General features: G+C 38.1%; 5 protein-coding genes across 5 annotated transcripts; 4 read left to right on the forward strand and 1 right to left on the reverse strand.

The window, feature by feature from the left end:
• Positions 1 to 1,077: 1,077 nt before the first annotated feature.
• LOC137182236 (transcription factor HES-5-like) lies at positions 1,078 to 2,773 on the forward strand. The gene is made up of 2 exons (XM_067588563.1): positions 1,078 to 1,352; positions 1,463 to 2,773. The coding sequence occupies exons 1-2, from the start codon at positions 1,230 to 1,232 to the stop codon at positions 1,799 to 1,801; spliced, it is 462 nt and encodes a 153-aa protein (XP_067444664.1). The 5' UTR covers positions 1,078 to 1,229; the 3' UTR covers positions 1,802 to 2,773.
• A 3,113-nt stretch (positions 2,774 to 5,886) lies between these two features.
• LOC137182237 (transcription factor HES-5-like) lies at positions 5,887 to 7,401 on the forward strand. The gene is made up of 2 exons (XM_067588564.1): positions 5,887 to 5,973; positions 6,084 to 7,401. The coding sequence occupies exons 1-2, from the start codon at positions 5,911 to 5,913 to the stop codon at positions 6,420 to 6,422; spliced, it is 402 nt and encodes a 133-aa protein (XP_067444665.1). The 5' UTR covers positions 5,887 to 5,910; the 3' UTR covers positions 6,423 to 7,401.
• A 2,480-nt stretch (positions 7,402 to 9,881) lies between these two features.
• On the forward strand, positions 9,882 to 10,807 carry LOC137182238 (transcription factor HES-4-like). Its single transcript, XM_067588565.1, has 2 exons — positions 9,882 to 10,026; positions 10,137 to 10,807. Exons 1-2 carry the CDS (start codon positions 9,904 to 9,906, stop codon positions 10,467 to 10,469), a joined length of 456 nt encoding a protein of 151 aa, XP_067444666.1. The 5' UTR covers positions 9,882 to 9,903; the 3' UTR covers positions 10,470 to 10,807.
• Positions 10,808 to 15,860: 5,053 nt separating this feature from the next.
• Positions 15,861 to 17,138, reverse strand: LOC137182240 (transcription factor HES-5-like). The gene is made up of 2 exons (XM_067588567.1): positions 16,972 to 17,138; positions 15,861 to 16,861 (listed from the first exon to the last, which is right to left on the reverse strand). The coding sequence occupies exons 1-2, from the start codon at positions 17,032 to 17,034 to the stop codon at positions 16,439 to 16,441; spliced, it is 486 nt and encodes a 161-aa protein (XP_067444668.1). The 5' UTR covers positions 17,035 to 17,138; the 3' UTR covers positions 15,861 to 16,438.
• A 1,611-nt stretch (positions 17,139 to 18,749) lies between these two features.
• Positions 18,750 to 21,536, forward strand: LOC137182239 (transcription factor HES-5-like). Its single transcript, XM_067588566.1, has 2 exons — positions 18,750 to 20,293; positions 20,401 to 21,536. The coding sequence occupies exons 1-2, from the start codon at positions 20,171 to 20,173 to the stop codon at positions 20,818 to 20,820; spliced, it is 543 nt and encodes a 180-aa protein (XP_067444667.1). The 5' UTR covers positions 18,750 to 20,170; the 3' UTR covers positions 20,821 to 21,536.
• Positions 21,537 to 23,180: the final 1,644 nt, after the last annotated feature.

A 23,180-nucleotide genomic window follows, 5' to 3' on the forward strand; every position in this document is an offset into this window, starting at 1 on the left:
AATCAATTAAAAATTTCACAAATGCCATAAGTATCCCACCATGAGTGTGTGGGCCCCACCCTCTGGCCTTGGCACCTGCATGCTGCTTTGCCAGAATATTCAAAAAGTCCATTAGTAGTGGGGCACACCCCTGTTTTCTGTTAATGGACGGAGTGTGGGAAAGCTCTGGAGATCAGAGTTGAGTGTGAACGACATCCACCCCACCAGCAGCAGACAAATTCTCTAAAGGGAATTGGCACACTTCAGCAAACAGCTGCCTCAACCTCCCACTCTCATGTGTAGAGCTGAAATTTTGTTTAAAAGTTCCTTAGTACAACAACATTACTTTGACTGGAGGTCCAAAATCTATGAGATGAGATTCAAAATCATTTTTGTAATACTTTATGTTAGATTCACTGTAATTTCAAATTTTACCGCCAGCCAATGGCGTCCTTTCCCTCCAGATGGTTGGTGATGTCATTCTCTGTTTCTATAACAACACACAGCCAGCATCTGTCACTGGAGTCCCTTTGTGGCTCATTGACCACAGTATACAGGGAGTCAGTGTGGGAAAGTGAGATCTACCTTCTACTCACACTGAGGCACGTGTCAAAAGACTCTGTTACATCTGGACAGCAGCATGATTATTGTCTTAAGTTTATTTCAAATGCCATGACTGTGAATCACACTGTTTTTGACATCTTGGAGTATTATTTTGCAAAAGAATGAATTATTGGTGAAAACAAGAAGTTGAAGAAAAAACCATCGTTGCTTGTAAATGATCAATTCAAAATGGAGGATAAATGGCACGAGTCTCACTTGCTATGTTTTAATTTTTTACTCAATATGAAAATCTAGATGAAAAAGTCCACTTAGTTTTTACTTTTATTTTTATCCTACATGTAATCAAACATTACACCATGAATGTTATTCCCTCACATGTGTGATGGGATGATCAGCGTGTGCTCAGTCAAAGTCATTGATCTCAGCATCAGGCACCAGATCTGGTCTCTACAGGGTCACCACTTTCCCAGATCCACACAGAGCTCAGTGAGTCTCTCTCCATCACCCCCCAGTCCTCCACCTGTTCCCCTGAGATCTAACCATTGTCCCCCAGGCATTAACAGCATTCAGCATGTTATATCCTCTTTTGTCTCACCAAGCTCTCTGATTGGCTGAGACTGTGAGAAACTTCAACCAGACTGAGACCCACACATTCATATGGAGATGTGGGACTATAAATAGGAGGGATGAAGCCAGCAGAGATCAGATTCTCTCTACAGAGACCTCTACAGCACAGAGATCCAGCTATGGCACCTACAATCACTGCAGCAACGACCAACTCTCAGGACCATCTGACTCTGACCCACAAGGTAAATTGAAGATTCATGATGACATCATCTTGTCATGAGAGGTTGTTCTTGTTATGCTAACACTAAACTCCAGAATAAGTTTATTAATGACTTTATTCTTCTTTCTGCAGCTCAGAAAGCCTCTGGTGGAGAAGTTACGCAGAGAACGAATCAACAACAGCATTGAGCAGCTCAAGTCTCTCCTGGGTCCAGAGTTCCTCAAACAGCAGCCAGACTCCAAGCTGGAGAAAGCAGACATCCTGGAGATGACAGTTTGCTTCCTGACACAGCTGCAGCAGCAGAATCAACAGCAAGGAAGACTGCTGAACCACTTCAACAAGCTGCAGTCTTCCTCTGATAAGAACCTGAGAGAGGCTGACTTCTCTCCTCTGAGCTCCACAGTCCAGACCCAGACCAGCATCACCAAAGAGAAGAGTCCAGTCAACAGCGCCCTCTGGAGGCCGTGGTAGACTCATACAGACTGGAGACACTACCAGACAAACTGAGATGACCATGTTGGTCAAAGATTACTGGACTGAATTATTTGAGTTTTAATTCACTTGTTCTTCTGTATACAGAAGGCTGATTTGTGTGTTTTTGTATTTGTGCTAGATGACATTTCCTAAGGAAATGACAGCAACAATATCTTTCAAGTGAAGAAAGAGCATCTTGTCATGCATGTAGCATGAACTCAATCTGATTGCATTAGCAATTATTATGCCTCATTGTACTTCATGTATTTGCAGTATATAATGCTATGGTAACATTTGTTACCTTTTGATTGGTATTGATCATGTTGATCAAAATTTAATTGTCCTTTTCATGGACATATTGTTTTAATGGACTTTATGTTACTTTAATCTCTGTGATTAGTCAAAATTGATCTGTTGTAAGATCCAAAAGTTTACTTAAAATCACGCTATCACAATTTTCTAGTGATACTTTTATGCCTTGTGGCGCGTCATGTATTGTTACAATATAATGCTATTTTGTTACTTCTTGATTAGTATTAATCATTTTTAATGTCAATTGTTGAATCATAATGGATTTGACTCAAAAGTGATCTGTTTTAAGATCAGTGTGTTTATACTGTTTCTGTAAAAGTTTTCATTAATGTCACACTGTCACAGTTTTCCAGTGATGATGTGATTTTTGAGAAACAATTGAATTTTGTGTTTATCAAGAATAATGTGATCTGTTGTAAGGTCAGTTTTTGCTTCTGCAAATGTGTAAATCCATTGGCAGTGAGATCTTTGTCCTCAAATACTGTCAATCGATTGTCTTTTATAAAGACAGCTGTTCCTTTACTCTCTCTGAGTACAGTGTGTCTTGTAGAAATCTACAAGTTGTTGTTGTGATGTATCATCACGTCTTGTTGAAACTTGCAAACTTTATGTGGCTCATTGTGCCACGTTGAATAAACAAACACTGCCAGTTGCAAATATGTTTTCTCATGTTATTCAGTGTCATGATTATCCTCTTTATAATTATGGAAAAGAGACTTTCCTCAGTTTTTCATTAAATCCATCTGACTTAATTGATAGATGTCTCTAAGATAGATCCTAACTCACATATCAAGAGAAAATTCAGCACACATAGTATTTGTAGTATTTGTACATCTGTAACATACTTGTTAAGTGTGAATGTAAGCATAATCAGTTTTAATGTTGTTCAATTAAGATCGTTGTTGTAGAGAGATTATCAATATTATCTCACTATTTATAAGGAGTAGGTCAAGTCATTAAATCAAATGAGAACATTTTTAATTGCAAATGCAGTCTTGCTGCAGCATCCTTTTGGCAAAACTGTCAGTTGCAGGTGTTTTAATATAAAATGTTTGAAGTTAACCATTTCCCTCTTTAAAGAGGTCACACATTGTATCTAGAGTGATGGATAATGAGGCACACTTCCATTGTTCCTCCATTGAAAGCCGTGAATGGGCAGAGTGTGGGAAACCAGTGAAACCTCACTCACAGAGCCCCTGTGGGACAATAGATCCAGACCTCTGTCCATAGGGATGGGCATTAAAAGGGACTCTGGTGCCCTCAGTGGAGATCATTTAATCTATTCCTGATAGATATCACAATTTCATCTTGTCTAAAACTATTACTCAAAAATGAGGGTCTCCTCCCAGTGACATGGCCACTTCATATCTTTTTTAAATGAAGCACCAGTACATTACAGGAGACGATATAGTGTTGTCTGTATTATGTGTACCCAACACAAGCTTTAGTTAGTTTTACTAGTTAGCAAGCTGTTAGTTACATCAATTCATTTTTCAATACATCAGACAGTGACATGTTGACAAAAATGCACAAGCAGCTGTGTTCAGTGTGAAAAATAGTGTAAGGTAAGATGAATTATGAATCAATCAATCAATCAATCAATCAGTTTTTATTTATATAGTGCCAAATCACAACAAAAGTCATCTCAGGGCACTTTTCACATAGAGCAGGTCTGTACCGTACCCTTTAATTTACAGAGACCCAACAATTCCCCCCATGAGCACGCACTTGATGACAGTGGTAAGGAAAAACTCCACTTTAACGGTTTAAACAAATTGATTTTATTGGGTAAACACTTTATTCATAGATGTTAATATGTAAATGTTAAGCCTCACATCAGCAGATAGAAGAATGAACTCCAACTATTTGCAAAATCTCTTCAATGCATGATGGACAGAAATGCCCTGAAACTTTTTTCTTTATTGGACTAGTTTATGCTGCTTGAATAGGACCCTCACTCTTACTTAACTTTAATTAAATTCATGAAATGTACTTCTTTTGTTTCTTTTTATTTGTCATTGTTTTGTCATTAGTAAGCTAGTGTTCTAACATGAATGTACGTTTTGTATTAGTGAAATATACCATACAGGTCTGTAATTGAAATTTGTTCAATAAGAAGAAGAAGAAGAAGAAGAAGAAGAAGAAGAAGAAGAAGAAGAAGAAGAAGAAGAAGAAGAAGAAGAAGAAGAAGAAGAAGAAGAAGAAGAAGAAGAAGAAGAAAGTCCAACGTTGCCTCCAAACTTAAAGGTGTTAGTTGGCTGAACTTCTTGGCTTGATGCCTCAAAATGTGACCAAAGGTTTTGCACCTTCTTGCTTCCCTACTGCTGGTGTACGTCAAACTTTGGGTGTCAATAACTTTGTAAGATGTTTTCTAATGTTCATGTCTGATGTTTGCTCGCTAAATTGAGGTTGGCACATAGGTGGTACCTTTCCACAGTACACAAATATGAAATTTTAGCATTTTACTGTATTAATTGATTAATTATGAGTCCAATATGTGATGTAATCAATTAAAAATTTCACAAATGCCTTAAGTATCCCACCATGAGTCTGTGGACCCCACCCTCTACCCTTGGCACCTGCATGCTGCTTTGCCAGAATACTCAAAAAGTCCATTAGTAGTGGGGCACACCCCTGTTTTCTGTTAATGGACGGAGTGTGGGAACGCTCTGGAGATCAGAGTTGAGTGTGAATGACATCCACCCCACCAGCAGCAGACTAATTCTCTAAAGGGAATTGGCACACTTCAGCAAACAGCTGCTTCAACCTCCCGCCTTCATGTGTAGAGCAGAAATTTTGTTGAAAAGTTCATTGGTACAACAGCATTACTTTGACTGGAAGTCCAAAATCTATGAGATGAGGTTCAAAATCATTTTTGTAACACTTAATGTTAGATTCACTGTTATTTCAAATTTTACTGCCAGCCAATGGCGTCCTTTCCCTCCAGATGGTTGGTGATGTCATTCTCTGTTTCTATAACAACACACAGCCAGCATCTGTCACAGGATTCCCTTTGTGGCTCATTGACCACAGTATACAGGGAGTCAGTGTGGGAAAGTGAGATCTACCTTCTACTCACACTGAGGCACGTGTCAAAAGACTCTGTTACATCTGGACAGCAGCATGATTATTGTCTTTAGTTTATTTCAAATGCCATGACTGTGAATCACACTGTTTTTAACATCTTGGAGTACTATTTTGCAAAAGAATGAATTATTGCTGAAAACAAGAAGTTGAAGCAAAAACCATCGTTGCCTGTAAATGATCAATTCAAAATGGAGGATAAATGGCACGAGTTTCACTTGCTATGTTTTACTTTTTTACTCAATACGAAATTCTAGATGAAAAAGTCCACTTAGTTTTTACTTTTATTTCTAACCTACATGTAATCAAACATTACACCATGAATGTTATTCCCTAACATGTGTGATGGGATGATGAGCGTGTGCTCAGTCAAAGTCATTGATCTCAGCATCAGGCAGCAGATCTGGTCTCTACAGGGTCACCACTTTCCCAGATTCATACAGAGCTCTGTGAGTCTCTCTCCATCACCCCCCCAGTCCTCCACCTGTTCCCCTGAGATCTAACCATTGTCCCCCAGGCATTAACAGCATTCAGCATGTTATATCCTCTTTTGTCTCACCAAGCTCTCTGATTGGCTGAGAGTGTGAGAAACTCCAGCCAGACCGAGACCCACACATTCATATGGAGATGTGGGACTATAAGTAGGAGGGATGTAGCCAGCAGAAATCAGATTCTCTCTACAGAGACCTCTACAGCACAGAGATCCAGCTATGGCACCTACAATCACTGCAGCAATGACCAACTCTCAGGACCATCTGACTCTGACCCACAAGGTAAATTGAAGATTCATGATGACTTCATCTTGTCATGAGAGGTTGTTGTTTTTATGCTAACATTAAACTCCAGAATAAGTTGATTAATGACTTTGTTTTTCTTTCTGCAGCTCAGAAAGCCTCTGGTGGAGAAGTTACGCAGAGAGCGAATCAACAGCAGCATTGAGCAGCTCAAGTCTCTCCTGGGTCCAGAGTTCCTAAAACAGCAGCCAGACTCCAAGCTGGAGAAAGCAGACATCCTGGAGATGACAGTTTGCTTCCTGACACAGCTGCAGCAGCAGAATCAACAGCAAGGAAGACTGCTGAACCACTTCAACAAGCTGCAGTCTTCCTCTGATAAAAACCTGAGAGAGGCTGACTTCTCTCCTCTGAGCTCCACAGTCCAGACCCAGACCAGCATCACCGAAGAGAAGAGTCCAGTCAACAGCGCCCTCTGGAGGCCGTGGTAGACTCATACAGACTGGAGACACTACCAGACAAACTGTGATGACCATGTTGGTCAAATATTACTGGACTGAATTATTTGAGATTTAATTCACTTGTTCTTCTGTATACAGAAGGCTGATTTGTGTGTTTTTGTATTTGTGCTAGATGACATTTCCTAAGGAAATGACAGCAACAATATCTTTCAAGTGAAGAAAGAACATCTTGTCATGCATGTAGCATGAACTCAATCTGATTGCATCAGCAATTATTATGCCTCATTGTACTTCATGTATTTGCAGTATATAATGCTATGGTAACATTTGCTACCTTTTGATTGGTATTGATCATGTTGATCAAACTTTTAACCGTCCTTTTTTTGGACATATTGTTTTAATGGACTTTATGTTACTTTAATCTCTGTGATTAGTCAAAATTGATCTGTTGTAAGATCCAAATGTTTAACCTTTTTTTATAAAAAGTTTTCTTAGTCACTTTATCACAATTTTCTAGTGATACTTTTATGCCTTGTGGCGCATCATGTATTGTTACAATATAATGCTATTTTGGTATTTGTTACCTCTTGATTAGTATTAATAATTTTTAATGTCAATTGTTATATCATAATGGATTTGACTCAAAAGTGATCTGTTTTAAGATCAGTGTGTTTATACTGTTACTGTAAAAGTTTTCACTAATGTCACACTGTCACAGTTTTCCAGTGATGATGTGATTTTTGAGAATCAATTGAATGTCGTGTTTATCAAGAATAATGTGATCTGTTGTAAGGTCAGTTTTTGCTTCTGCAAATTTGTAAATCCATTGGCAGTGAGATCTTTGTCCTCACATACTGTCAATCAATTGTCTTTTATAAAGACAGCTGTTCCTTTACTCTCTCTGAGTACAGTGTGTCTTGTAGAAATCTACAAGTTGTTGTTGTGATGTATCATCACGTCTTGTTGAAACTTGCAAACTTTATGTGGCTCATTGTGCCACGTTGAATAAACAAACACTGCCAGTTGTAAATTTTGCTTTCTCATGTTATTCAGTGTCATGATTATCCTCTTTCTTCATTTTTTCATTAAATCCATCTGACTTAATTGATAGATGTCTCTATGATAGATCCTAACTAACATATCAAGATAAAATTCAGCACACATAGTATTTGTACATCTGTAACATACCTGTTAAGTGTGAATGTAAGCATAATCAGTTTTAATGTTGTTCAATTAAGATCTTTGTTGTAGAGAGATTATCAATGTTATCTCGCTCTATTTATATGGAGTAGGTCAAGATGTGAAATCAAATGAGAACATTTTTAATTGCAAATACAGTCTTCCTGCAGCATCTTATTGGCAAAACTGTCAGCTGCAGGTGTTTTAATATAAAAATGTTTGAAGTTAACCATTTCCCTCTTTAAAGAGGTCACACATTGTATCTAGAGTGATGGATAATGAGGCACACTTCCATTGTTCCTTCATTGAAAGCAGTGAATGGGCAGAGTGTGGGAAACCAGTGAAACCTCACTCACAGAGCCCCTGTGGGACAATAGATCCAGACCTCTGTCCATAGGGACAGACATTAAAAGGGACTCTGCTGCCCTCAGTGGAGATCATTTAATCTATTCCTGATAGATATCACAAGTTTATCTTGTCTAAAACTATATTCTTAGGGCTTTGCAGTTTTTGAAAACATTTCTGTTGGTGAAATATCTAACCTGCCTGTCCTATGTATCACTACACATGAAGCAAATTGTAAAATTCACACCCTCATGATACATGGCTTTGAAAAGGAGACAGTTAGCTTTCATGGTCTAAAACACTTTCTCAATCTTATCCATCTTTCACCTGTTTCAATAAAGAGGTGGTTGTTTGCTTGTTAATTTACCTTTGAGCTTATTCAAAATGATCATTTGAAATTATTGTCAGTCAATAATTCTGTCACAGAGTACTGATATGAAGTTGTACACTTAATGGTAGTTTGTTCAGTTGGAAAAAAGGTTATCAACACTATTACTCATAAGAGTCTCCTCTCATCGACATGCTCAATGCCTATTTCATATATTTTTAATGAACCACCAGCACAACAAAGCTAACCCAGGTCAACACGAGTCTTTAAAAAAAGATTAAAGCTTTACTCATAATACACCCAGCTGAAGGCAGCTGGTTCATGTCACATTTTATCTGAATGGACAAAGCCGCTTAATCTGATGTTTTGAGTCTGAGATTTTAGCATTTTATTGTATTAATTAATTATTCATGACTTGACAATGTGAAGTCATTAACTCAATTTTTCACATATGCCTTATGTACCAACTTTAATGGGTTATTGTTTTTAGAGGAGGCCTTAGAGGAGGCCACCCTCTACCCTTGGCGCCTGCACGCTGCTTGTGCCAGAATATTCAAAAAGTCCATTAGTAGTGGGGCACACGCCTGTTTTCTGTTAATGGACGGAGTGTGGGAAAGCTCTGGAGATCAGAGTTGAGTGTGAATGACATCCACCCCACCAGCAGCAGACTAATTCTCTAAAGGGATTTGGCACACTTCAGCAAACAGCTGCCTCAACCTCCCACTCTCATGTTTAGAGCTGAAATTTTGATGAGGAGTTAATTAGTACAACAGAATTACTTCGACTGGAGGTCCGAAATCTATGATGATGACTGGAAGCTGACGAACGAGGTTCAAAACCATTTTTGTAATACTTTATGTTACATTCACTGTAATTTCAAATTTTCCTGCCAGCCAATGGCGTCCTTTCCCTCCAGATGGTTGGTGATGTCATTCTCTGTTTCTATAACAACACACAGCCAGCATCTGTCACAGGAGTCCCTTTGTGGATCATTGACCACAGTATACAGGGAGTCAGTGTGGGAAAGTGAGATCTACCTTCTACTCACACTGAGGCACGTGTCAAAAGACTCTGTTACATCTGGACAGCAGCATGATTATTGTCTTGAGTTTATTTCAAATGCCATGACTGTGAATCACACTGTTTTTCACATCTTGGAGTACTGTTTTGCAAAATGGTGAATTATTGATGAAAACAAGAAATTGAAGCCACTGTAAATGATCGATTCAAAATGGAAGATAAATGGCACAAGTTTCACTTGAAAAAGTCCACTTAGTTTTTACTTTTATTTTTATCCTACATGAAATCAAACATTACACCATGAATGTTATTCCCTCACATGTGTGATGGGATGATGATCGTGTGCTCAGTCATAGTCATTGATCTCAGCATCAGGCAGCAGATCTGGTCTCTACAGGGTCACCACTTTCCCAGATTCACACAGAGTCTCTCTCCATCACCCCCCCCAGTCCTCCACCTGTTCCCCTGAGATCTAACCATTGTCCCCCAGGCATTAACAGCATGCAGCATGTTATATCCTCTTTTGTCTATATCCTTTATTGCGTCACCAAGCTCTCTGATTGGTTGAGAGTGTGAGAAACTTCAATCAGACTGAGACCCACACATTCATATGGAGATGTGGGACTATAAATAGGAGGGATGAAGCCAGCAGAGATCAGATTCTCTCTACAGAGACCTCTACAGCACAGAGATCCAGCTATGGCACCTACAATCACTGCAGCAATGACCAACTCTCAGGACCATCTGACTCTGACCCACAAGGTAAATTGAAGATTCATGATGACATCATCTTGTCATGAGAGGTTGTTCTTGTTATGCTAACATTAAACTCCAGAGTAAGTTGATTAATGACTTTATTCTTCTTTCTGCAGCTCAGAAAGCCTCTGGTGGAGAAGTTACGCAGAGAGCGAATCAACAGCAGCATTGAGCAGCTCAAGTCTCTCCTGGGTCCAGAGTTCGTCAAACAGCAGCCAGACTCCAAGCTGGAGAAAGCAGACATCCTGGAGATGACAGTTTGCTTCCTGACACAGCTGCAGCAGCAGAATCAACAGCAAGGAAGACTGCTGAACCACTTCAACAAGCTGCAGTCTTCCTCTGATAAGAACCTGAGGGAGGCTGACTTCTCTCCTCTGAGCTCCACAGTCCAGACCAGCATCACCAAAGAGAAGAGTCCAGTCAACAGCGCTCTCTGGAGGCCGTGGTAGACTCATACAGACTGGAGACACTACCAGACAAACTGAGATGACCATGTTGGTCAAATATTACTGGACTGAATTATTTGAGATTTAATTCACTTGTTCTTCTGTATACAGAAGGCTGATTTGTGTGTTTTTGTATTTGTGCTAGATGACATTTCCTAAGGAAATGACAGCAACAATATCTTTCAAGTGAAGAAAGAACATCTTGTCATGCATGTAGCATGAACTCAATCTGATTGCATCAGCAATTGTTATTATTCCTTACTGTGCTTCATGTATTAGTAGTATATAATGCTATGGTAACATTTGTTACCTTTTGATTGGTATTGATCATCTTGATCAAAATTTATAATTATTAATTTTTATGGACATATTGTTATAGAGGACTTTACCTCACTTTGATCTCTACGATTACTCAGAACTGATCTATTGTAAGATCCACATGTTTATCCTTTTTTTCGATAAAAGGTTTTCTTAATACCTCATTGTCACAATCTTCCAGTGACACTGTCATGTTCTTTTAATGAACATTAGTTATATTTAGTGACTGGTTTTCATTACATTGTGAAAAGAAGACTTTGATCTGTTTTAAGGTCATTTTTTACTGTTTTGCTTTTGTTCATCAAGAGCGAATTATTCACTTTGTTCAGAAATGCTCTGAAAGAGCAGTTTGTAATCCGTTCTCAAATATTTGTGTGTGTCTTTTATAAAGACAGCTGTTCCTTTACTCTCTCTGAGTACAGTGTGTTTTGTAGAAATCTACAAGTTGTTGTTGTGATGTATCATCACGTCTTGTTGGAGCTTGCAAACTTCATGTGGCTCTTTCTGCCCTATTGAATAAACAAACACTGCCATTTGAAAAATGTGTGTTCTTTTATATTACAGCTTCTTTATGATGTTTATAAACTTTTTTTATTGCAGTTTTCTTGGCCATCTGATTTAAGTTGTGATAGTTTCAGATAGAAGTTTCATACTTGTGGATGAACTTTTCATCTCAGTCTTGCTGCAGTTATAATTGCCCCCATACAGTTATGACTATAAGACGACCACCTTCTTATACAACACCTGATAAGATAAAGACATTTTAAAGAATACAACATGGTAGACAGATGACTGTTTTTGACATCTTTTAAACATATCTTCAGCACAACAAATACATTTATTTAGTTATTTAAATTATATACAGTTAATATGACAATGAACTCACTAGTATTTGAAATTCTAATTAACCATCTCAATGAGAATTAGCATTAACCAGTGAATTAGTGTATTAATCAACCAATATAAAACCTTATCCAAGACTGATGGATTTCTATCCATTTCTACTGTTTTGTTCTACACCAAGGAAAGAGAGAGAGAAAAAAACAGAAAGACAAAGAGAATTAAATGTGTCATAGCATTACTGTTTACCCACTTTTTCAACAAGCAATTTACAAAAACATCATCTGGCACACAGCTCACAATATCAGTAAACTTTTACCCCCTTTACCAGACTCATACTGCACACAAAAATGGTAAAAACACACCTCCACACCTGCTCAGCTGGTATCAAATAAATTATTTTCAAGATAAAAAACAAACAAACAAACAATCAAATCAAACAAAAAATCAGCAATATCTTGATATGTACTACAGCACCACCTCGCTAATCATTTCTGTTTAGTGATTAATCCACTATGTGGTGGACTATTGCATGTTTAACCCATAAATCTTTCTTCAGCTCACAGACTTCCTGCAAAATACACCATATAAAAGATGTATTTTATGTCACTTACTATGCTTAGAGTTGGTGGTGCATGTAGGAGGTCTATGCCAAATTTTAGTTAGCATTTACCACCAGAACTTGATTTATCTGACCAAAATATCAGGGATAAAGTAAAGCAAGATCCATGAAATCATAGTCTATGATTTGGGATGTACTGGGCCAGAGACCTAGTTGATTTTTTTTCCCAATTCCTTCCAGTCACCTATAGAGGTCATATTATTATTGACCCTTTAAAATATGTGATAGAAGTTTTATTTTTAGCAGCATCTTTGTTAATAAGAAACTCTTGCTGTCTGCTCTTTTTTTCTGAAAATACTTTTATTTTATTGCTTGTGATTCATGTGTAACACAGTTTGAAAAAATATTTACTGACACAACTGGAAACTGACCAGGTTCAGGTGGGTTTACCCTTCCTGCTTATCTCGTCTCCATCTGTCTCCATCTATCTGCTGTCTGTGTAGGGGCTCCGGTTTCCCACTTTCCCTCCTCTGAGCTCCCACAGCTCCCTGCACAAGGCTGAACGTGCCCCAGTCACACGCCCTCCTCTCTCTCTGAGGCTGGGAGCCACACCGACACACGGCTTCCCACACTTCTGTATGCAGTCTGCTCAGCCGCACACACAATAGAAGTGTGTCTGCTTTCACAAAGCCTCAGGATGGTTCTCAGGCAGGGACAGGACAGAAGGCCACTTCACAGATAAACCATCTGGTTTGGCCGTAACTCACTGCTGGGAAACACAGAGTGAGAAAATATAACATTAGAACATTATTACAGCTTTTGGATCATTTTTAAAGAATGCTTTCATTCATATATTCTGGTATTGGAGTTTGATGATTTTCTTTAAATAAATAATCCAAAGTTTGGTTGTTAAGTGAATTGAACTCCTTTCCAGTTATTCCTAATGTAGATATAACAGTGAGAGAGAAGGTGGGCTCTCCATTCATCTTCCATTTCATAAAAATGAAAGACTACAAATCAGAAGAGTTGTCTTTGTTGTGCATAAATATATAGGATATTCTAACGCCAATGAGAATTTTATTGTAATATTATCTTTTCTTTTCATCGCACATTTTTAGGCTCAGTGCCACGTCAGTTTATAGTTGGCATCAGGGTCGTGTCCACTTGAGGAAGAACATTTTCCCACTGACCTCATTGATCTGTGGCATACAGATAAAGCATCCCACCTGTTCTGTGTGACAGCCATTAAATTCACTCTATTGTCCTGAGCTCTGAGCCTCCTGATTGGCTGAGCGGCAGAGAGACCGCAGGATGAACAGCATAAATGCAGAGCGGAGACGCAGATGTCAGCAGAGACACCCTCTAACACTTCGCAAGCAACAGCAGAAGTTTCCACCGGCAGGAACAAACCATAAAATGGCTCTCTATGCAGACCTCGCTCTTCAAGACAGCATGAAGGAGCAGCTCTTTAGGTAAGTCACCAAACCGAACTGTCATCATTGCTGTGAACTCAGGCAACAGTGAATTAAAAATATGCTCAAGTAAAGTTTTTTTATTTATTCTCTACTTTCCATTAAATTGATGAACAAGTTAATAAAAGTCACAACTTTGCTTCTTCCAGGTGTAAACTCCAAATGTTGGAGAGGAAATGCAGCACCGGAGTGGAGAAACTGAAGGCTCTGATTGAAGAACACATGCAGAATGGGATCCCTGTTTCAGACATCCTGGAGAAAACAAAGTCCTTCCTCACCTTGAGAAAAGCCCTGCTGTCACACAACGGCTACTCCAAATACTCAAGGGACATTTTACGTGTGTTTCCTGACGCAGAGGAAGACCTGGCTCCACTGTGCTTTTAAAGCCCAACTGGAATGGACAATTGAAAATCACTGAAACTGCATTCAAATGATTGCAGTTTGTCGATCTGTGAACGACAACAGATTTTATTGATGCCGACTGCATCTATGTGTTTTGATGTGTGCACAACTGTGTGTTGAAAATCTGCTGATTGTAGAGAAATGCATTATTTGCATCATGACAAGCAGATATACAGAGACTAATAAGGCTTGTTAGCTTTATTTAAAAAAGTTTAGAGAAAATGTCTTTTTGAGGTTAAAAAACCTGGATTTACACTCAGGATACTTTGGGTGTTCTGGGAAATTCCCCATATTTCTCATTTGATATGGTTTCATCACTCAGAGGAAGAAAAGTGGATTAAGAGTTAAAGGCTAAGAAGTCAATGACTGAGGAGAAGATTGAATAGTTAACTTGTTAAAACATGTTTTGCTGCTTTTTTGGATTTATGGCTCTAGTGGTTGCTTTTGTTTGAGCAAAACCACAGAAGATGAATCCAGTCTTTTAACTATGCAGACATTGGCTGCTGTGTTTTGTCTGATGAAAATATGAGCGTATGGGTGGACAGATAGAAGATGTATTATTTCACCTTCAGAGTTTTTCCTGATTGACTTCAGTAAATTCTGTTTAAAATCTTAAACCAAGCAGAATAATGTTAACCTCTTCTTCCTGTGAAAATTGTACTGCCTTGTTTCAAGGTATCATATTTTTTTTTTTAAAAACCTACCTTTCTTCTGAAAAGGGCTTTGTTATTGTTTTATGTATGCTGTGTATGCATATGTTGTTTCGTTCATCAGTTTTGTCACCAAAATGGATTTTAAGTTGTTCTGGTGTTGCTGCAGATTCGAAGAAAATAAATATGTAAGACATAAACATTTTTTCATATCACTTCCTTTGAATCAATTTTGGGAATAACACCAAAAAAACAAATTATAACTTCAACCAGTGAAGTCATATTCTTAAGAATTTTATTGTGGTTTTTTTCTGTGCCTTCTAGCAATATAATACATTTTAAACACTATGAATATGAGCAGTACCTGTTCCATGACAAACCAGACATCTATACCTCAGTTAACTGCCACCATTATACAAGAACAGGCAGCAAATTAAAGGATAAACCAATATATAAGAGTAGAGAAACATATTGAATGCATATGTTTCTGTGAAGGTCATCCTGAATGTTTGATGAGTATGAAAATGATGTGAATTGTGTATCATGGCCTTTGCAGTCAGATCTCAGTTGAACAGCTGTGGCAGATTCTGGAGGGAAGTGACAGACATCAATCTCCACCATCTCCATCAAAACACCAAATAAGTGAATATCTGGTGGAAGAATAGAGGTGTTTATGTAGTTCCAGAGACAATATATGTTGAAGCTGAACTTCTGGAGGCTTGTGGAGACCCAACACCTCATTAAGACACTTTATGCTGGCTTTTCTGTTAAATTGTCACCCATTTTTTTATGTAACACCTCATTTTGCATTGATTACATTGATTATAGATGTGATGACAGCCATAAGCTTACAGCTGAAAGGTTGAACAAACAGCTCTGCAACTGTCTAACTCATCTGGTTTACTATCCATAATATTTTTTGTGAGGTGGAATCAGTGTGTAAAAAAGACCCACTAATATGCTACTATTGATATTACTGAAACATTTGGCTCAGTGTTCTGCATCTGTCAGCTGTCTATATTATCTCAAACTATACAATACATTTTAAAATATGCAGTGGATTGAGATTTGGTGCTTTATGTCAAGTGAAATATGAGTAAATGATAAATATTAGACAAAAAAATGTTGTTGTTTTTTCTGATTGTTTTAATGCGCATCACTTGGTTTGAAGAGATACATTCATTTCGAAACATTTTCCAAACAACGAGCCCTTCATTGAAGGTATGAGTGCTGTCACTCACAGAGTTATAAAGCAGCACATTTGTCTTGATGAATTTTTTTTCATGCACAAATTTCATCTGCTAAAAATGCAGACTTAAGATATACAAAAATGCATCAGAATTAACATTTTATCAATCTGTTACGTGAATATCACATATAAATCTGAAACATGCTCAACATGAATAACAGTGTCTCCTAAATGGAGAAAAAGCACAAACATCATTGTCAGTGTTAGTAACAATATATAGGCATTCCAAATGGGAACAATAACGTTTACGTCACAGAGTAACTCTTGAATCAGAGGTATGTGGCTACTTTTGAAGTACAAACAGTAGCAAACCTCTTATCTGCAAATATCACAGCAACACTGAATCTAACCTTTACAAAAGGCAATTAAAATGCAGTAAAATATGCAATAACATGACCACAAGAAAGTGGAGGTTAAAGGTCCATCAGTACAACTGCTTGAACAATGTTTCACTCAGTTTTATACAAGTCCTCAGGTGTCTACCAAGGCCTCCACAGTATATTGTTGACTGGACTCTTCTCTGTTGTGATGCTGGTCTGGACTGTGGAGCTCAGAGGAGAGAAGTCAGACTCTCTCAGGTTCTTATCAGAGGAAGACTGCAGCTTGTTGAAGTGGTTCAGCAGTCTTCTCTGGGACTGTGTCTTCACCTCCTCCTTGGACAGGAAGCGCGCCACTTCATGGACACACCTGGAGTAGCCCTGATCAACAGCTGCTGACTCCACAGCTTGATGCTGCTGCTGCAGTCGTCTCAGGAAGCAAACTGTCATCTCCAGGATGTCTGCTTTCTCCAGCTTGGAGTCTGGCTGCTGTTTGAGGAACTCTGGACCCAGGAGAGACTTGAGCTGCTCAATGCTGCTGTTGATTCGCTCTCTGCGTAACTTCTCCACCAGAGGCTTTCTGAGCTGCAGAAAGAAGAATATAGTCATTAATAATCTTATTCTAGAGTATAGCGTTAGCATAAAAAGAACAACCTCTCATGAAAAGATGAAGTCATCATGAATCTTCAATTTACCTTGTGGGTCAGAGTCAGATGGTCCTGAGAGTTGGTCATTGCTGCAGTGATTGTAGGTGCCATAGCTGGATCTCTGTGCTGTAGAGGTCTTTGTAGAGAGAATCTGATCTCTGCTGGCTTTATCCCCCCTATTTATAGTCTCACATCTCCATATGAATGCGTGGGTCTTGGTCTGGCTTGAGTTTCTCACAGTCTCATCCAATCAGAGAGCTCAGTAAGACAATAAAGGATATAACCTGCTGAATGCTCTTATTGCCCGGGGGATAATAGTTAGATCTCAGGGGAACCGGGGGTGGTAGTGGGGGTGATGGAGAGAGACTCACAGAGCTCTGTGTGAATCTGGGAAAAATGGTGACCCTGCAGAGAGCAGATCTTCTGCCTGATGCTGGGATCAACGATTTTGACTGAGCACACGCTGATCGTCCCATCACACACGTGGGCGATAGTGTGTGACAGACAGTGATATTAAAAGAAAACAAAAATGAAATAATGGTGACTGAACATGAAAATATTTCGGTTTCATATAAACCAAACTTATCAAACTTATGTATAAGCTTAATCATATTCACTGCAAGAAAGTAATCCTCTCTTGAGGTGGTAGTCGTACAAAACTTTAAAGAAGTAATACTAGATCCAAATTCAGAAAGCAAAGGTACTTTTTAATAGTTTTAAAAATTGAAATTCCTTATCAACACCTAGATGAAGATGACTTGATCGTGTTTTAAATAAAATCTGATTGCAGCTATTAAAAATAACTATTAACTTCAATTTCATAGTCTTATAGCACCATGACCAGCACCTGATCAATTCAGGAATGATTGCCTTTCATCGCTCCCGTCATAATAAACAGCCTGGAATGCACAGGAACAATTTGAATCCAAAGTAGGGGGAAAAAAAGGGGCTTTTGAATGTTCATTAATCCTTAGCATGTCTGCATTCCTCATAGCATTTTTACAAAAGCCTGGTAATGACGAGTCTTGGTGACAGGAATTCCTATTCAGAGGCAGTGAGACAAAACTCGTAAACTGACTCCATAATTAATGTGATGTGCAACCAGACACACTTCTTTTGTTCTTGAAGGCAGTGAATGGACAGAGTGTGGGAAACCAGAGAAAACTCACTCACAGAGCCCCTGTGGGACAATAGAGGCAGACCAGACAAAGACGTCTGAGAGGAGGTGGGGGGGATTCTTTACTACTGAATTTTTAAATGTTTACATTTTTTACTCACTTAAACTGACAACATGTATATTTAGATCATATGGTTTATTTTTGTATATGTGTGTCATGTATATGTTTGTGTGTGTTTTGTATATTTCATATTAAAAATCGCATGAAAAAACTTTAAAGGCTAATATAAATTGAATTTGTTAAAAGAAACTAAACTAAATTGCAATTGAAATACTACATTACAGAACTATTAAAGCTTATTGTTTTATTTAACTTACAGTACTGCTATAATTATCTATTTATATAGTCATCACTATTCTCAAATTTATAAAACTAATTTTTAAATCATAAATTCACAGCCCTGATCCTTTAAGTAAGAAAATACATCGATTAAAGTTGTATTTAATCATCAAATCTGCACCCAAACACTATTTAGTGGATTGGTTGTTAGGCTACATCCCCAGTCAAAATATTTGTGTTTATTTCTCTTGCTCTCCTCTCTTAATTGAGGAGAGTGTCTAAACAACAAACTTTATCCTCAGGGGAGAGCAGAGAGCTGCTTGTGTGGGGATGAATTAGCATTTAACAAGGCACATGTCTATTGTCGGGAGGGAGCTCGGTCAATGGACAGAGTGTGGGAAAGCTGTGAGAGCAGAGTCACAGTCCAGTGTGATTAGCATCCTCAACCCAACCAGCACCTATTCTCCGAGGGGAGTTGGCACACTTCAGAGGAAGATTTTTTTTTTTCTCTCTCCTTGTTTGCTTTTTTTTTTTTTTTTACTGTCTGTCTCTCTCTGGTGCCAATGCTCTAACTTTTGCCAACTTCATTTCCCCTCTGTTTAATGGGTCATCATTTCGATTTAAGATCTTTTGTTTGTTCCATTGGTGGATGCCAAACTGCCACAGCAATGTCACCCTTACAGCAAGGGTTATAAAGACTTTTGTTTTTCTTCATGTTTTGACATACATATACCTTTGTCTAAATTCCATGTATTTTAAGAAACCTGTAAATGAATTAACTAACCCAAACACAGAGATCTCCTTGTAGACTGAGGGAGCAGAAAAGAAATTAGTTGGACTTTCAGAACAAATAAGAACAATTTTAGAAAGACTGATATATCACCCTTCATTATTGGACATCAGAAACCTCAACTCCAACTCTTCCGACTTCAGCTTCAACTTATAGAAAGCTCTATTGCTGTTGTTCTTTTCCTCCAGATGGTTAGTGCTGTCACCACCATTCAAACTCCTTTTATGGTGCGTTGCTCACAGTTCACAGGATTCAGTGTGGGAAAGCCTGACTAACTCTTTACTCACTACAACAACCTGTCACAAGACAGACGGCACATCTGTTTCATCTGTACAGCTATCAGAAGTGAGGTTCATTCTACTGTTTTACTCAATGAATGCCTTGTTACAATGCTGGATATGCATTAAACTGGTCTAATAGTGTTACTTGTATGATTGTGTTTTCTTAAAAGGCCTTCAGTACCTCATCTTATTAATTAATTATATTGGCTTCAACATAAAACATATTTTTAAAGAGATGTACAGTTGGCTTTTTAATCATCTAAGTTAATTTTTTTTGGCAACAATGTCAAATCAGTTATCGTTGTTTGATAATTGATCTGACAGCACAAATGCAACAATGCTTCTAAGGTATAAAAGTGTTTTTAAAGTTGAGGACATTCTCCTTCATTCTCCCACATGTGTGATGTGATGATCAGCGTGTACTCAGTCAAAGTCATTGATCTCAGCATCAGGCAGCAGATCTGCTCTCTACAGGGTCACCACTTTCCCAGATTCACACAGAGCTCTGTGAGTCTCTCTCCATCACCCCCCAAGTCCTCCACCTGTTCCCCTGAGATCTAACCATTGTCCCTCAGGCACTATAACTGCATTCAGCATGTTGCATGCTCCACATGCCTTATTGTCTTATCAAGCTCTCTGATTGGATGAGACTGTGAGAAACTTCAACCAGACTGAGACCCACACATTCATATGGAGATGTGGGACTATAAATAGGAGGGATGAAGCCAGCAGAGATCAGATCCTCTCTACAGAGACCTCTACAGCACAGAGATCCAGCTATGGCACCTACAATCACTGCAGCAATGACCAACTCTCAGGACCATCTGACTCTGACCCACAAGGTAAATTGAAGATTCATGATGACTTCATCTTTTCATGAGATGTTGACTTTGTTCATGCAATAAACTCCAGAATAAGTTGATTAATGACTTTATTCTTCTTTCTGCAGCTCAGAAAGCCTCTGGTGGAGAAGTTACGCAGAGAACGAATCAACAGCAGCATTGAGCAGCTCAAGTCTCTCCTGGGTCCAGAGTTCCTCAAACAGCAGCCAGACTCCAAGCTGGAGAAAGCAGACATCCTGGAGATGACAGTTTGCTTCCTGAGACGACTGCAGCAGCAGCATCAAGATGTGGAGTCAGCAGCTGTGGATCAGGGCTACTCCAGGTGTGTCCAAGAAGTGGCACACTTCCTGTCCAAGGAGGTGAAAACACAGTCCCAGAGTCAACTGCTGAACCACTTCAACAAGCTGCAGTCTTCCTCTGATGAGAACCTGAGAGAGTCTGACTTCTCTCCTCTGAGCTCCACAGTCCAGACCAGCATCACCAAAGAGAAGAGTCCAGTCAACAGCGCCCTCTGGAGGCCGTGGTAGACTCATACAGACTGGAGACACTCCAAGACAAACTGAAATGACCATGTTGGTCAAAAGTTAATATCAGAAACATCATTCTGAAATGTAATAGAGGTGTCTGTGCACAGTGATTTTATTCATCATAAAGTCCTATTGGACTGCTGTTTTCATTTTTGTCTGAAAGCATATTTTCAAAGAAAAGTATTTTTTTTTTCTTTCTGAAAAAAGAGAAGCACACCATTGTTTGTATTCTATGAATACTATATATTCTCTTATTGATTTCTCAATATAATTGGCCAGTAATGGCAGCATTAGAACACCTTCCTGTAAGTTCTTTAAGTCTTTTGTGTTAAGTTTAATGCAGTGACAGGAGTTGGCAAATCTTAGCTACTTTCTGGTAGTGTTTTTTCAGTGTGCATTTTTTATGTACTTGTATAACTTGTATATTTTACTTTGTAAAAAAATATTGACCCATGTTGGGTCTTGCAGTAATCATTTCTAAACATGCATCTTGTCTCCTCTCAGTGCAAGAGAGTTTACCATTGTTTAGCTTGTTTTAAACAAATCTCCATCTTTTGTAAAGATGCTGAAGCTGTTCCTTCCACTCTATTTGAGTACATTGTCTTGAACTACAAGTTTTTGCTGTGATGTATCATCACCACTTTAGTGCCTCTTTGGAGACACAGAAACATGATGTGACCCATTTATTCTTTTTGAATAAAAAGTCATCAACTGAATCTTGAAATGTGCTATTTCATTCTTTATACTGACAAAAATCAACCTCATCTGGATGCAGTGGTGGTGCAGGCATTTATTGTGGTATGATATTGGATTGCATTACTTTGAATTGCTGTTGATATTGTCTCCACCCTCCAGGCTGGTCTGTGCATGAAATATAATTAATTTACAGTTGTTCACGTTGTGTAATGAAAACCTGAAAAATAATGAGCCTGGGACTGTGCAATCTACTGTGCATGATATTTGAGGTTATTGTATATATGGTGCATTGACTGAGAGAAGACTTTGGTTGAATCAGTCTATTCTATATACAGCATATATGCCTTAATGTGATACTGAGCTAATTTAGTGAAAATTACAAATTACAATGAATAATTTGTGTACTTAATTACCACCCATGATTCATAACAATACACATCCTTTCTTTGATTTTAAGGGGGAAAAACATCATTTAACACATTATTTCTTTAAGTTAGTGAGTATTTATAACTCCCAGACATTTAACATTTTAATAGACTTTTAACAATGGCCTCTTATAGAGCCACATATGTAACGCTAAGTTGTGCACCAGCAAAGGTTTAATAAGGGAACTGTAATATGACTGCTAAAACTGTTCAAGAAAGACTATTTTCACCATCACACACCCCCCGAAAAATGGGGTTTTTCATTATACAACATGAACAACTGCAAATGAATTATACTTCATGCACGGACCCAGACTGTAGAGGACACATGTGACTCTATTATGGCTGAGTACTACCATCTAGTGGTTAGTTGCCCTTAAATAGCTGTAAAACAATCTTATTTCATACTGCCTGATGCTTACAATAATGTTGTTCTTTACTGTAAGTGTTGCTGGAGTGTTGACCTTCATACAAAACCTCAGGAATACCACAAGTACCTCAAATTCAGAGAGGACATAGTATTCAAGGCAATGAAAGTAAGTATGAGCAGATTTTGGTGGTGGAAGAAGTAACAGGTCAGATAAAAGTGGCAATATCACAGTGTAAAAATACTCCATTACAAGTACATGTAAAAGTGCATTAGTTATACTGTATTGGATTAACATTACTGGTGCATTAACATGGATGCAGTATTTTAATGTTGTAGTGGTTGAGGTGGAGACAATTTTAACCACTTGGGTCATTTCAGAAACAATCATGCTTCATGTTTTATCAACTTAATCATAATCTGCAGTGACTAGTAACTATAGCTTTAAATGTAGTGAAGTAACAAGTACAATACATTCCTTTGAAATGTTGTGGAGCAGAAGTATAAAGTAGCATAAAATGGAAATACCTTACTTTAAATGTACTTTGTTACTTTTTACCACTGGCATCTTTACTGTGATTCCAAAAAGGATTCTAGGTAACCAACCATTATATCATCTGAAGTCCAATACCAGTAATATACAGTATATATACTGTATATTTAACATACTTCACAATTCCACCTGAAATGCCCACAATGTAGAAGTTTTCTATTTTTTACCAATTAATAGTTATTGTACCGAGATATAAAACATCCGAATAAGAAATTATGTAATAAACAAAGAAACAAATAAATGAATAAATAAATAAATAAAATCTAGTTTTAGCATTTCTGACTACGTTCACTGAGGCACCAAATGTTTATAAGAGTGA

This window comes from Thunnus thynnus, chromosome 4 (assembly GCF_963924715.1).
Source record: "Thunnus thynnus chromosome 4, fThuThy2.1, whole genome shotgun sequence".
NCBI lineage: Eukaryota > Metazoa > Chordata > Actinopteri > Scombriformes > Scombridae > Thunnus > Thunnus thynnus.